Raw genomic sequence first — 13,675 nt, 5'->3', positions numbered from 1 at the left:
CCTGATGCCACAGTGGCAGTCACTTTATTTCTTTCTGTTCTGAAAAAAAAAAAAAAAAAAATCAGAGTGGTTAAGTTTAAGCATCATAATACAATTTTACTTGTATTTAGCTTCCTACTGCTGCCCATGTAAAGGACACCACCATAGCCATTGCTTTTGGTTAGAAATGAAAAGTTTACACCATCTATCATCACAAAATGGAATTTTACACCACTGAAATATTTACAGCGGGAAACTTATCACGGTAAGATTAACCTTATTTCTCTCTACAGGTAAATTCCAGATTAATAATAAGGATCTTTTTCAGTATTTCCATTGACTGATAAAAAGCAATCCAGAATAAAAGGCAGTTCTTTCTTGCTGAGGAAAGGATGTGAGAACCAACAGGGCTTTTTGACTCCTACATTCTTCGATTATTAGAAGTATATATATAAAGGGGGTTGGGTGGGAAGTGATTTTCATTCACTATGGCTTGCAAGCTGGTTTAAATTGCAATCCATAGAAATGACTCAAGATTTAATGAGCTCCTCAGACCACTAAAACATGATGTAAGGCACTCAGTTGTCTTCACCCATCTTCTGTGTTACGACAAATGTCGTAACAGATGTGCTCCTGACCCTTTAAAACGAAACACGACATGATAAATTACCTCTTATGCAAACTTAATCAAAACAGACACTAAGCTGTCTCAAAGAGAAAAATAAAGACCAAGCACATCACCTAAAAATCTGGCATATAACCACACTTATCATAAGGGAATCAACCCTGCCAGCAGTCGGTTCTGAAGAACGCCCAATTTCCCCCTAAAGATAATTTAAACAGACCAACTATGAGACTCTTATTTGCAGAAATGACAGACTATGAACTTCTTCCAGCACAAGAGGCGAGACTTGTGACACAGACCTGGCAAAACTCCTCCTGTAAAACCAGCTATGACTACAAAAAGGACAGCAAGAAAGAAAAAAAAGATCAAATCATCTTCCAAAAACCTTCTGATTGAAAGTCTAACAGAGAGATAAATAAAATTCATATGTGTTTCAAAACGGAAAAGCGATCAAAGTTCCAGAAAACAAAGTAGATGTGAGGGAATTATTCATGTAAGAAATAGTTTATTGGAGCATACCCTAAATTTTGTTGAGATTATAATCTTTTTTGCTATCTGGCACCTGTCCCTCTGTTGGCAGGAAACTGCCCAGTATTAATTACAGCGGTATTGTTATTATGCAATTCCATGAACTAAAGAATAGTTCTCCCATGGTAGAACTGCCATGGTTACAGTGCAGAACCGTGGCTGTTTAGTTGACTTTTTCACAAAATCTCTTTCTGCCCTGGTTACCTCTGCAGCCACACATGTCAGATTTAAGCAGTACATGGGAAAATGAGATGGTTAATGAAAATTTAGATCTCTAAAATTTATATCACATATCTCACCTAAGGATTAAACAGCTTTGCTTGGTAAGAACCCTGCACGCAGAACTAAGTTTTACACCTAGAACACATGTAGGATCAGGCTCATGCAAAAATAAGTGTCTTTGCAGAATACACAATATGCAGGAAAAAATGAAGTTTTGAGGACTGTGTGCCACCATTGCAGAGACACACAGCCATGAAGAAGGCACTATAATTTTAGTGCTCTTCTGTATTTTGTAAGGTTAAGTCATCCTACTATCATGGGACTGAAAGTAACAGACTTTCCTCAAGATATATTTCAAACCCACAACAGAGAAAGCTACATCAGTAATGCAAAATATTGAAAATTCAACTGTTTGCTCAAATTAATAATTAAGTTATAATGCAAAATTTTATTCATCACAAGTTTGTCTGATTTCAGCATGACATTTATATAACATATCCCAACCGACCACTTATAATTAGGACAGTCTCTTTTCCTTGCTTGGATCACACATTGTTTTTATCTTTGTCATTCATCCATTTATTTTATTTTAAAACCCAGTCTTGTTTCCACTGAAGCCAGCAGGAATTCTGCCACTGAATTGGTGGAAGAGAGACTGTTCTCCACAGCTCACTCTTTTCTGCTAGTAATGATTGGGCTTTTACTTTGCAGTAGATTTTTTCTTGTATCAAAAGTTATATTTAAATATTGGAAGATTAAAAATGACACTGCTAAATGAAAGCAGGAAAAGAATGGAGTATATCTTACACAAATGCATAAAAAAACACAGATTTAATGAAAACATCTGCGATGAAACATAACACCAGGATTTTTCTCACCAACCAGATTCCCCTCTAACGTAAATTAAGAGTTTGCTCAGTGGGCAAAAATATTCAGAGCCCACCGTCAACTCATCTGCATTCAAACTGATTTTGAAGTCATCCTTAATTGCACTTTACGTAGTTGGAAAATACATCTCTTACCAAGGCTGTGCTGTTTTATGTAATCACCTCCTTTTCATACGGTGATTAAACCTAGAAGAGAGTGTGGGAGCATTTCAGAGGTTGTGATGCTTATGATTTCTTGCTGAGGGACATCTGATCACCACAGCAGCTGTCAGAACCAAAGCTCTGCATTCAGAGCACAACAGTGAGCAGCGGTGTCAGGAGGTGAGCGCTGCTGACAGCCCCCACTACACACACTGTGCCATGCCAGCCCGTAACAGGAAAATGAAAACCCTGATACCTTCCTGTTGGCTGACCCCTTCCTCCCCCCGTTTCCTTTCTGAATAAAATTTTACCACTAAAGGTTTTAAAAAATAATGTGGGGTGGTTCCTGGGAAGGAAGGAAGAGTGGTTGGTGCCAGCACACTCCTGCTTACCTGCTTTGGCTGCAGTGGTGTCACACTGCCCATCTTAGCAAGGACTTAAGAAATCCCACCAGTATTTCAAGTCCCATGACTGTAAGCAGGCAAATTCTTTTCCTTACCAAAACCGGCATTACACTCTGTGCAAAATCCCGCACTGTGTACGAGGAGCTCCATTGACACACAAAACTTCACAGCCACTGCGGGAAAGCACCCAGCAGCGCTCCAGCACCTGACCCAAGAGCCAGGGGCAAGCAAGGCTGCAGAGAAAACACGAACACCGTGAGCTCGAGGCTCCTTTTTGGACGCTCAAATCAGACTAACTTGTGATGAATTAAATTTCTTCATTATAACTATTAATTTGAGCAAACTGTTGAATTTTCAGTATTTTGCATTACTGACGTGGCTTTCTCTGTTGTAGAATCATAGAATATTCTGAGTTCGAAGGAACCCGTAAGAATCATCGAGTCCAGCTCTTGGCTCCACACGGGACCACCCAACTCAGACACCCAACTCGACCCTCTCACAATATGGCACCAGCCCAGCTCCCGTCCCTCACCCTCCTGTCACCCCCACCTCTTTTTTCTCTTTGGGACACCTTCGAAGTCCCGGCGGCTCTACGGACGTTCCCCGGCTCGCCCAGCCGGCTCCCCCACCCCCTCCCAGCCCCTCTCTTAGCTAGCTGCCGGCGGCTCGAGCTCCTCCCGCTCCCTGCCCAACTCGTGCGGGGCGCCGAGCGCCGCCAGGCCGCGCCGGGAAGCCCAGAAAGCAGACGGCGGCCGGAAGGCTCCCCGCAGCCCGGGCACGGCCGCCCCCCGAGGGGAGGAGAGAGCACGGCGAGGACAGCCGACCTCGCGACGGCGGCGGCACGGATCCGGCCGGGCCCTGCCTCCCCCCCGCCCCTCCGCGGGTCACATGAGAGGGGCGGGCGGCTGGGCCGAGCCGGCGGCCGCCGCCGGGGTGAGGCGGCGCCGGGTGGGGAGGGCCGGGGCCGGGGCCGGGGAGCGCGGCGGCGAAGGAGGAAGAGAGCGGCGGGAGGAGCTGAGCCCGGGGCCTCCCTGAGCTGCGGCCGTCGCGGAGCGCGCCGCGCGCGGCCCCAACATGGACGAAGAAGGCGGCGGAGGTGGCGGTGAGTGGCGGAGGGGCCGCGGCCCCGCACCTGGCCGCCGTGCCGAGGCGGCGCTCGCTCGCGGCCGGCGCGCCCGGACCGGGGCTGGGGAGCGCGGCCGAGTCCGGGACGTGCGGCGCGGCACCGCGCCTTTCTTTTTTTCCTTTCCGCGCTCCGTGCCCCGTCCTGCCCGGCTCCTCCCGGGCGCGGGGGCAGCGCCGGTGCCGGCGGCCACGATGGGGCTCCGTGCCCGCGGCCGGAAGGCTCGGCCAGGCGGACGGCCGCTCTCGGGGCGGCGGGGCCCCGTCCGTCCGTCCGTCGGTCGGTCGGCGCGGTGACAACCCCGCGTTGGCTCCGATCCCGCCCGGAGATATCGCGGCGCTCCCCGGGCGCAGCTGCGCGTCCACTGGGGAGGAGGGAGAGAAAAGTGTGTATCTGGCGTTTGTGCGAGCGGTGAAAGGAATAATTATGCTCTGCGAGGGCTTCTGTTTGTGTGTCATCCTAATGGAGGCTCGGTGATAATCCCGGAGTGGTTCATCCAGTTTAAACAAGGCGAACCGTTCCTAAAGGCAGCGATGCTAATGTTCCCAAACAGCACTTTTAGCAAATCGGGGCTTGCATCCTAGGGGAGCTTTTAATCTTTAATCTTTCGGAGGCTGCAGATTGTCCCGGCTGAAGGACGGCGGGTTTGCAGCCTGCTTTCTTCGTCTTGTTTCTAGTGTGCTTCATGCGTAAAGCTCCCTTCCCTCTGGAGGAGCCCTCCGCTGTGTGCCCGGCCGGCTCCATGTGCTCGGTGGCTGCAGGGCTGCCCTACATTCGCTGTAACCCAACGGCTGCTCGGTGCGGATGGCTGCCAAGTGTTAAACGCGCCGTGTTTGAGGGTATCGCTTGTTTCTAAATGGATAAAATAATGGCTAAGGCTCGTATGATTAATAGTTACACGGTGATTGCTAATTTTAAACGTAATTGCCCAGAACTCGGAAATCAGGTGGGTGTGGTGTTTGTTTTGACAACTTGGGAAAGAAAAAAGCTCCGATGAATCAGAGGAATAACTCTTGAAGGAGCGTGGCCATTTCTCAGCTCTCTCACCTGCCTCATCAGTGTTAGGCTTAAGTCTTTTGCCAGGAAAACAAAGAACGAAAAAAGCCAGTTCTCCTTTAAAAATTATCATTGGAAGCAATTGAACACTGGAATCAGAAGATTCACGGAACTCAACGTACATTATTTTCACAGTGTTATGAGCTGTTTATTTGTAGGAGAGGGAGATGGAGATGCTTGCTGTTGGCACCAGCCCTGTGTCATGTTGTAGTTCTGATGTGCCAGGCTCAGACTGGAACATGGACCTCTTGCTGAATCAGTCCTGTCAGGTGTGTGTGTTTCAAAGCTAGACTTTCTCAGGAAGAAAAGCACCCAGAGCCTGGAAGGAGGCAGTCCGTCCTGCAGTGCTTCTGGGGAGGAAGAAGTCAGATTTAATATAGAATGAAACTTTTAATTTTGTATCACACCAATGAATGTTTAACTTCTAATATCCCTCCCTATTTGGCTTTATTGTAAAACATTTGTGGGCTAATAAGATGGTTCATTTTTCTCCTATCTGTATTTGATGGTTGACGCTAGTCTCTTGTGAGTATTGAACTCTTTTCCTGACTGGAGATCCTATCTGACTTTTTCTTATGGAGCACAGTCAGTTTGGAACACCAGAATTAGATCATTTCCAGCTAATGCATTGTTGTTTTGAATTAAGTCTTCCCTCCCCCTCTCTCCCTTCTTTTTGCACAATGGAAAGCATGTGGGAAGTGTTGATTTGACAGCCAATTTCAGTGCGCCTTGGTGCTACCAAGCAGTGAGGCTCTGGGTCTGCCAGGGGTTCTCAGCAGGGCTGTCTGGTGCTGGAACCCTTGTAGGATGTGTGCAGTGCCCCAGAAATTCTCATGGTGAAGGGACAAACTGGTGCAGCTGAGCTTATCGGTGTGCACAGGTACTGCAGGCAGCAGGACAATTATTTGAGGACTGTGCCAAATCATCCTAATTAGAGGCTTGATCTAGATAAGCATCTAAATATCTAGGGCACTAAACTGTGATTCAGAAGGTAAATGCAGTTCCCAGTTCAGCTTTGCCTGCTGCCCTGCTCCTCAGTTTCATTTGCATCTGATGCTTCAGTTCCTTCATCTGACAAATGGGGTCAGCTATTTTGCCATCACTTGTGAAAGCTGTGAATAAAAGCAGGGCTGTGTAAAGTCAGGATTATTTTAGAAACACTTGGCAGAAGAGAAATGTTAATCACGGGAATTGTTCTCGATGTTTTCTCTCTTCTGTGTGGAGTCTAAATGGGGGCATGCGTTTATTCTGTACAAGCCATTTACACACAAACCTCCCGTTGCTCTCAGCGGAGGCTGTGTGCATGGATTATTGATGCGATATGATCCGCGTCAGTTGGTGTTCGTCTCAGCCTCCTTTTGTGTTCTGATTAAAATATCTCTGTGGTTCACTTCATCCAGGAAGTCTCTCCCCCTCCCTCTCCTCGCTTGGGTTAAAATCACACATTCTGTGATCTGAGCGAGGCTTTTCTTACATGCTCACTGTTGTCCTGTAGTGGTGGTACTGCTCAGTCGGGATCTTTGCATGGAGCGTTGCAGCAGGTGTGCCGAAGGCAGGCTGGCATAGTACTGCTCTTTGTTCCTCTGAACTTGAGTTGTGCAGTTGCTTCGTAGTCTCCAAATCCAGCTCAGTGCCATTCCATGTGGAAAAGCCTATGGGATCGAGTACTGAGTGACTTCTGTATGCATGTTTGTTTTGAGCTCTCATTACTCTCATCAGGTGTGCTAAAAGGTTAAAATCTTGCTTGTACTCAGCAAATATACGAAGCTCTAGCACTGACTGTGACAGTGAGGATTCTCTGTTGTTCTCTATTGCTCCTGGAGCTATTTGTTTCCAAATGCTGAGGCTTTCCTTGGGGTTGGAGAGCAGTTTAGCTGGCAGCCAGTTGTTGGCTGTGCTCGCCAGCGATGGTGCCAGGTAGCACGTGGATTTCTGGTATGGAGGCAGACCATCAGGAGCTGGACCAGAGGACCAGATCATCTTGCAGAAGACTCAGAAGAGCAGATTTGCTGCCAAACCAGATTTAGCAAGATGACTTCTATTTTTCTGTGTGGCAAAGCAGTTATCTGCTTATAGGTAAAAGCTGTTAAATGTAATTAAAAAGAAAGACCACCCCCCCAAATTTCTCCATGGAAAGTTGTTTTATCTGTATATTTCAGCAACCTGTGGATTGTAGTGTCTTTCAAAGGCAGATATTAAAGATAGGGGAGTTCATGTGACTTGCTCATGGTTATAGACGTTTGCATTGCATTCAAGACTGAATTTGCATGTTTTGTTTAAAATGAAAGAAACTCACAAAATAAGAAATGTATTTAATAAAGAAGAATATAAACTGTGTTTTTCTCCAGACTCATCAAAGTGGATAACTGGTGCTGGTGGTTTTAAAAAGTTGTCCCAAAAGTTCTTTGGAGTTCTAATAATGCTGAGAAAGTGCCAAGAACAAAAAAATGCACCTGAGTATCAGATTAACCTCCTGGTGCTAGGGAGAGAAATAATGGCAAATTCAGACATACAACTCAAAAGGAAACAGCATAAATGTCTTCTGTCAGCCAGCAGGGCTTCAAACTAAGTCTCTTTTTGCAAAATAAATACTTCTCTGTGTTCAGCTTACTTCAATTTGTACAGATTACGTGTTGGTTCATTAGCGGTCTTAACTTTTATCCCCAAATGCATTAGTATTAGTAATTAATTGTAAATATGAGTTACTTGTAGTGGTATCAGAAAGTAGACTTCTTAATTGCAGTAACATGTCAAGGTTTTTCTTAGCCTAATGTTTGATATTTGTAGCTGTGGCTTGGAAGAAGACATTACATTTTTGCTGATAAAATTTCCAGAGACTGCCAGACTTGAATCATTGAGTAATGAGATTTGGGGGCTGGTGCACAGCAGCATAATCAGGACCTGGGTTTTAGTGGAACAGTGTGCCTCTAACATAGCATCTGTGGATTATTACATTTAGGAAAAAGCCCTGTAGAGTTTGCTTGGAGGAACAGAGAGTACTTTGCAGAGCAACGTCTGGGAATCCCAGCAATAGCCACGTGAAAGTGGCTTTCCTGTGTGCTGCTGTTACAAAATGGATATTGCAGTCTTGTAATATCAGTGGAGCGTAAGAGCCTTTACCAGGTGAGGGGCTGCATGTCTCGAGGCAGCACAGTGCTTTCCAGGAGACATCCTGCAGTTCACATCAAGTTTCTCAGTCTGATCCCCTTCTTTATAGAATTTTCAACGCTTTCTTAAGGGAAAGTTGATGAAATGCAGTGTAGCTTTCCTCCAGTTCCTTCTGCTTGCCATCTTTTCTAGCGATAAGTTTCTCACTTGCTGGCACAGCTTTTAGCTCTTGATTAAAAGCTGTAAGCCATTCTGCTTGTACTATAGCTCCATCTTATCCACTGCTATCTTTTGCTTGCTTCCTTTCCTCCCTAAGCAAGCATGCTTTTGTCTGTTTCTTTTTACATCGTCTTTGGCCACAGTTGCTTGTTGAATTACTGCCCCATCTCCTTTTCATTTTGGAAGTCATTGAATGAGCTGTTTGCAGTCACTGTCTGAAGAGCATCTCCTCCAGGTTCATCCTAGGTCCTTTCCACACTTGTCCTGACCCCTCATGCTTAGAACATTCCCTTCCTTGTTGTCCATCCAGCTGTCTCTAGTCCTGTTTACTATGCTTTTCTTCTTGAAATCTTGCTCTTTCTTGGCTTCTTTCTCTCTTGGCTCCTCACTCCCCTCCTGTCTTGTTAATCCCTTTTTCATATGGAAGATCATCTTTCTGCTTCCAACTTCTTGCTAGGATTTGCAGGGCTCTGTGCTTGCCTTAATGCTCTCTTCTCCAGTACATCTTCATCTGGACAATCAAATTTGCAAATAAAAATTGAACAATCATGTTTGAAGTGATGACTCACAGCATATACTGCCTGCTCTGGTTCCACTGCCATCTGTCCCAGCTAAAATGTTGGCCTGTTTGACATCTTAAGATTGCATAATTGTCATATTAAGCTTAACGAGTCTAAAACAGAGCTCCTGATGTTTCTTCTAGCTGTGTCCTGTCTTGGTGCCTGTGGATTCACAATGACATTGGTTATTGACAAGGAAATAAATCAGATGTTTTAATCTACTCTTTCCTAAAGAACAGTCTGTAGAAGACTTGTACAAAGGGCAATGCAAAACCCTTTGAAGACTTTTGCAATCTGAAACTTAAGAAATAAGTTGTATTTTCCTATGCAGTATTCATTTTAATGTTTGAATGCCTGAGTAGATTTAATCTGATCATGGGTTCACACGCTGTCTGCAAGCTTCTGTCTGGGACTGGGCTGCACGAAGGGTGCTGGTTTGTGACGATAAAGAATCTCTGTAGATTCTTCCTTCCTTTTATAAAGCTGAATCACTTTGTCATCCTGTAGTTCAGAAGTCCTTAAGCATATGCTGAAGGATTGCACTCATCTTAATGAAGAGTTTGCACACAGTGACCAGGGGCTTCTTTCACCAAGGATGAAAAGAAGCACGTAGCAGCTATTTTATTGGAAAAACCTGTCAGCTTGTAGATCTGCAGGACAGGAATCCCACGGTGGTGATGAACACGTGGCATTTTACCTTAAGATTTATGGAAGCAAAGAAAAAAATTTGTGTGAACTGCCATCACTGGTATTTCTGAGCTCTTTGCTATGTGTTCTTTTAGAGCAGTATGTTCTATAGGGGAGGTATGTGACTTAAATAGTAAAAGTATATTTAATTATGCCATTTGTATAACTTCAGCATCTAGCAAATTGTTTTTAATTGCATATGACTTCCTTCTTTCAACTCCCAACAATTTCATGGGAAAACTTAGTATTGCAAATATTTTGGACGGCAGTATTTCCTTTTAGTGGGATAGACACAGAAAATCCACTAGAAAACCATGTGTTCTGTGGTCCTCTGGGATTTGCCTGAAGAAGGAAATGGCTTGACCTATTTGGTTGCTATGAAGTAAAAACATTCTTGTTCTTTTTTTTTTTTTTTTTGGTGAACATCTGTGTCACATTTATTTCATTACTTTCTGAGGTTTTTAAAACCCATTATTTGGTAAGATAAAGTTTCATTTAAGGAAAGTAGTGATGCTTAGCTGCTTCTACAATTGTACTGTAGTTCCAGTATCTTTTTACACATAGGTGCAATGTAAGTGGGGAGCTTTTCCAGTTAAAGCTGACATGCAAGAAGGAACATACAGATACTATCCAACTTTCCCAGGATATCCAACAACATTTCCCAGGAAAAAGTGTCTCTGACAAAGTCAGATCTCACAGAGTTAACAGGAGGTGTAGCACGCTGGAAGCTTCTGAACCATGAATCAGATTCTTGTATAGGACATCAAGTACTGGCAGTCCTTGGTGTGATTTTTCAGCAGGTTGGGCTTCTTGGTGTGCTTTTACTAATTACCCTCATTTCAGATGTTCTGATTACTATAAAATGAAATAGTTGCCTTATGCCAGATGTGTGGAAGACTTGTGAAATTGATACTGTTATTTTGCAACCAAGTGGAAATTGTACCAAGGATAGATTTTCCTGCAAGACTGTTAACTAATAACTCTCCTGACTGAATTTCATAAGGAAGTTCTTCGGTTCAGAATGAGAAGTGTAGATAAGTTCATTTTGAGATCACTGAGTCTGATTTCAGATCTGTTATTCTGTATCAGATCGAGCTGCTCAGGTGGATTTTGGGAAGCTGCTGCTGTTCTTGCAGATATGAGTCCTTCGTATCAAAGGAGGAAAGTCTCTCTTTAAATTTTTTAGATGAAATACCTCTAATTCCTTAGCAGAACAGGAAAGCTGTGTGAAAACAATGGAACACAGTCTATGGAGGTGGTGTAGTGTCTCACAGGCTGTGCCTTCTCCTGTGGTGGTCCTGAGGTATTTTGTCTCCAGTGACAAACCCTCCATCCCTTCCTTACGCAGTTCTGTGTCTGGCACCCATCCCTGTGTGTTTATCCGGCTCATAACGCGATGTCCTGCAGCTGCTGGGAGCAGAGCTGATGCAGGGTGCTGGAGCGGCTCAGCTGCAGCTGTGGGAATTGCTGTTGGTGAGCACCAGTTCTCATGAAGCTTGTATCGCCTTTCCTTTGGTTAAACTATGTTGGAGTGGAGCAATATGCAGGATGTGCTCTGGTAAAAGGAGTAGATGGATAGAAAGGGCACAGATCCGTCTCTCTGCTGCTTGCTCTCCCTTTCTCTCATGCACAAAAAGGCTGAAAAAGAACTGGTGCGTGCAAGCAGGAAAACGGCCTCTTGTTTTGTCTCAGAACTGTGAGATGTAGTTGTTTAATGAGTCACCTCCATGTTTTTATACAGCCGCACCATTAATTGTAAGTGTAAACTCCAGCATGGAGCTGTGTTGTGCGCTATCACATTCAGACTGCAGAATACCATTCAGGTTGTTTGCTTGCACAGTTCCAGGTTTTCAGAAGCTTTTATTTGCTGTTGGATTTTCATTTTGATGCACTGTAAATATCGTGGTCCTTAATGAGATCTTTGTTTGGCTCACAGGCAGTGTTGTCTGTAGGGTCAGATGCTGACAGCAGCGGGTCCTGCTGCCTCACAAGGCATGCTGCAAGAGGGGGAGTTGGCAAAAGGGCATTTATAAGCGGATTGCTGATGACAAAATAAGGACTTATTGTTGCTGGAAGGAGTATTTTTTTTTTTATATTCAGTAATCAGATTCTGAGTCTTTTTTTTTTTTTTTTTTTCCCTTACTCATTTAAGTGTGGACTAATGAACTTCCTGCCCAGGCATTCAAATCGACCCAAGAGGAATTTTCCCACCAGGCTGTATGTTCCCTCTGAGCACAGTTTTGACCACTTGCAAATCCCATTTTTGAATTTGTAAATCTGCTGCTTGTTTTTGTGGCTGCATCTCCTGCCTGGGCAGCCAGGGGCTGTGGAGGAAGGCTTTCCCAAGAAGCAGAGCTAAGCCAAGCGGCAGCAAGAAGAGGTGGTGGCTTTGGAATGGAGAAACTGTTTTTTGGGAGGAACCTTGCAGACTAAGAGTGCTCTCTGACCCTGAAATCGTACTGAGTACAGGGAAGGGGCTTGGTGCTGTGTGGGTGCTGTTCTGAGTCCTTGAGAAGACCAGGTAGACCTGACTCTTCTCTGTGTGAAGTGCTCGGCTGCTCAGGGTTGCCTGTGCAGGAGCTGCAGTGTATGAACCACGCCAGCTGATAGTCCCTTGAGGTAGATCTGTGTAGTTTATTGGTTCAGGTAGGTAAATCTGCATGTACTGTTTTATGATTTTTTTCCCTTTTTGCCCTCAATTTTTGGTTATTTCTTTCTCAATTCTTTTTTATAAACTGCCAGAATTCTGCACATAGTCCCCCAAACCAGGCCCTTAATGTTCAGCCATACATCTTCAGGAACCTCTCTCTCAGCCCAAAGTAAACCTCAGTGTAGCCTTGTATTTTGTAACCTCACTGCTAACAAACACTGGGGAAAGCTCTCTTTGCATGTGGTATCTGTCATGTCACACATTAGCAGGCAGTTTGTATTATTGAGGTGTATGTTTATAGTCTCAAAAGTAATTTTTTTATTTTATAGAACTTACTTTACCCGCTCTTCTGCAGGTTGGTTTTGACTGTTGTCCCACCTTTGGTTTCTCTGATGTTATGCACCTGCAGCATTGTAATGCAAAATCCAGCATTATTGTAGGAACAGGAGAAATGACGCTGTGCTTCTTTCTTACATCTCTTGTCCTGGAGCTGCTACTCCTGAATTGCAGTTTCTATACAAGCTGCTGTTTACCTGCAATTTGAAGTTGGTAGTCGGGGTCAGTCAGACCTAAAGTTTAGAGAAACAACTGCTGTGTCTGTGAGAACTGTTGATCACAGAAGGGAGAGTACAGAGGCTTTCCTTAGCTGCCTGGTTTGCTGATGGGTGCTGTAGCTGATGCTGGTTTGTTCTGCAAGTTGGAAATCCCAAACTAGGTGTTAAGCCCATCTCCTTTCTGCTATGTGAGGTCTGTTTGTGACATTGCAGTTTGCTGGAGGACTTTTAGTAACGACAGATAAATACAGCATGTGGAGTTGATTTTATGGTGTGTTTTTTTGGTGGCTTTTTTTTTTTTTCTCTGTAGGAAGTGCATTTTTGGGCTTTAAATAGCAACTTTGCTTCTTAAATATTTCGGATGAGGCTTCCCCCCCCAAGGGCTTTTTTTTTCTTGTTGTTAAATCAAAATACGTCTGATGCTCTTTTCTCTCATTTTGTTCAACGTGAGTTTGGAAGGACTGCAGTGTTTAGTCTTGGTTTTGTACCAATAAATGACATAATTTCACGTGAATGTTTTAAAAGATTAGGTGATATTTTATAAGAGCAAACATAAAAGAAGGCAAGCTTAAGCCCTTCCGCTGTGAATTCACTGATAGCCTAAGCAGAGAGAGTGCACCTTGTGTCCCTATTCTTAGTGTCCTTTTGTATCTCCTGCCTACCTTGCGAGCCTGCAAAAGTAACTTGTATCATAAAAGGAAAAGGTTGGGTGAAATTAGTAATCCAAATTAAATACAAATAATACTCTGAAGTTTATGGAGCCTGTGGGTGGGTGGACTTGGCAGATACATCCATTGTGGTATGTTAGACTTGAAAGACCATCTGGAGATGATTATTTTCTGGTATTTTGTAGTAAAGGTTTTTAAAGAGAGATTTATTTTAATTTTTTTTTTTTTTTTTTTTTTTTTTTTTTTTTTTTAAAGAAAAGGGGT

The 13,675-nt window shown here is 44.1% G+C and overlaps 1 protein-coding gene across 1 annotated transcript in view; it reads left to right on the top strand.

The window, feature by feature from the left end:
* Nucleotides 1-3,860: 3,860 nt before the first annotated feature.
* CYTH3 (cytohesin 3) overlaps nucleotides 3,861-13,675 on the top strand; it is a gene marked incomplete at both ends in the record, with an annotated part of 46,636 nt that continues 36,821 nt past the window's right edge. The window contains one exon of the mRNA XM_079542686.1: nucleotides 3,861-3,888. Coding sequence (XP_079398812.1) covers nucleotides 3,861-3,888 — 28 coding nt within the window. The remainder of the gene's footprint in view (nucleotides 3,889-13,675) is intronic.

The sequence above is a fragment of the Tetrao urogallus genome (genome assembly GCF_951394365.1).
Source record: "Tetrao urogallus genome assembly, chromosome: 15".
Lineage (NCBI taxonomy): Eukaryota > Metazoa > Chordata > Aves > Galliformes > Phasianidae > Tetrao > Tetrao urogallus.
This window is presented reverse-complemented; position numbering and strand designations above follow the sequence as displayed.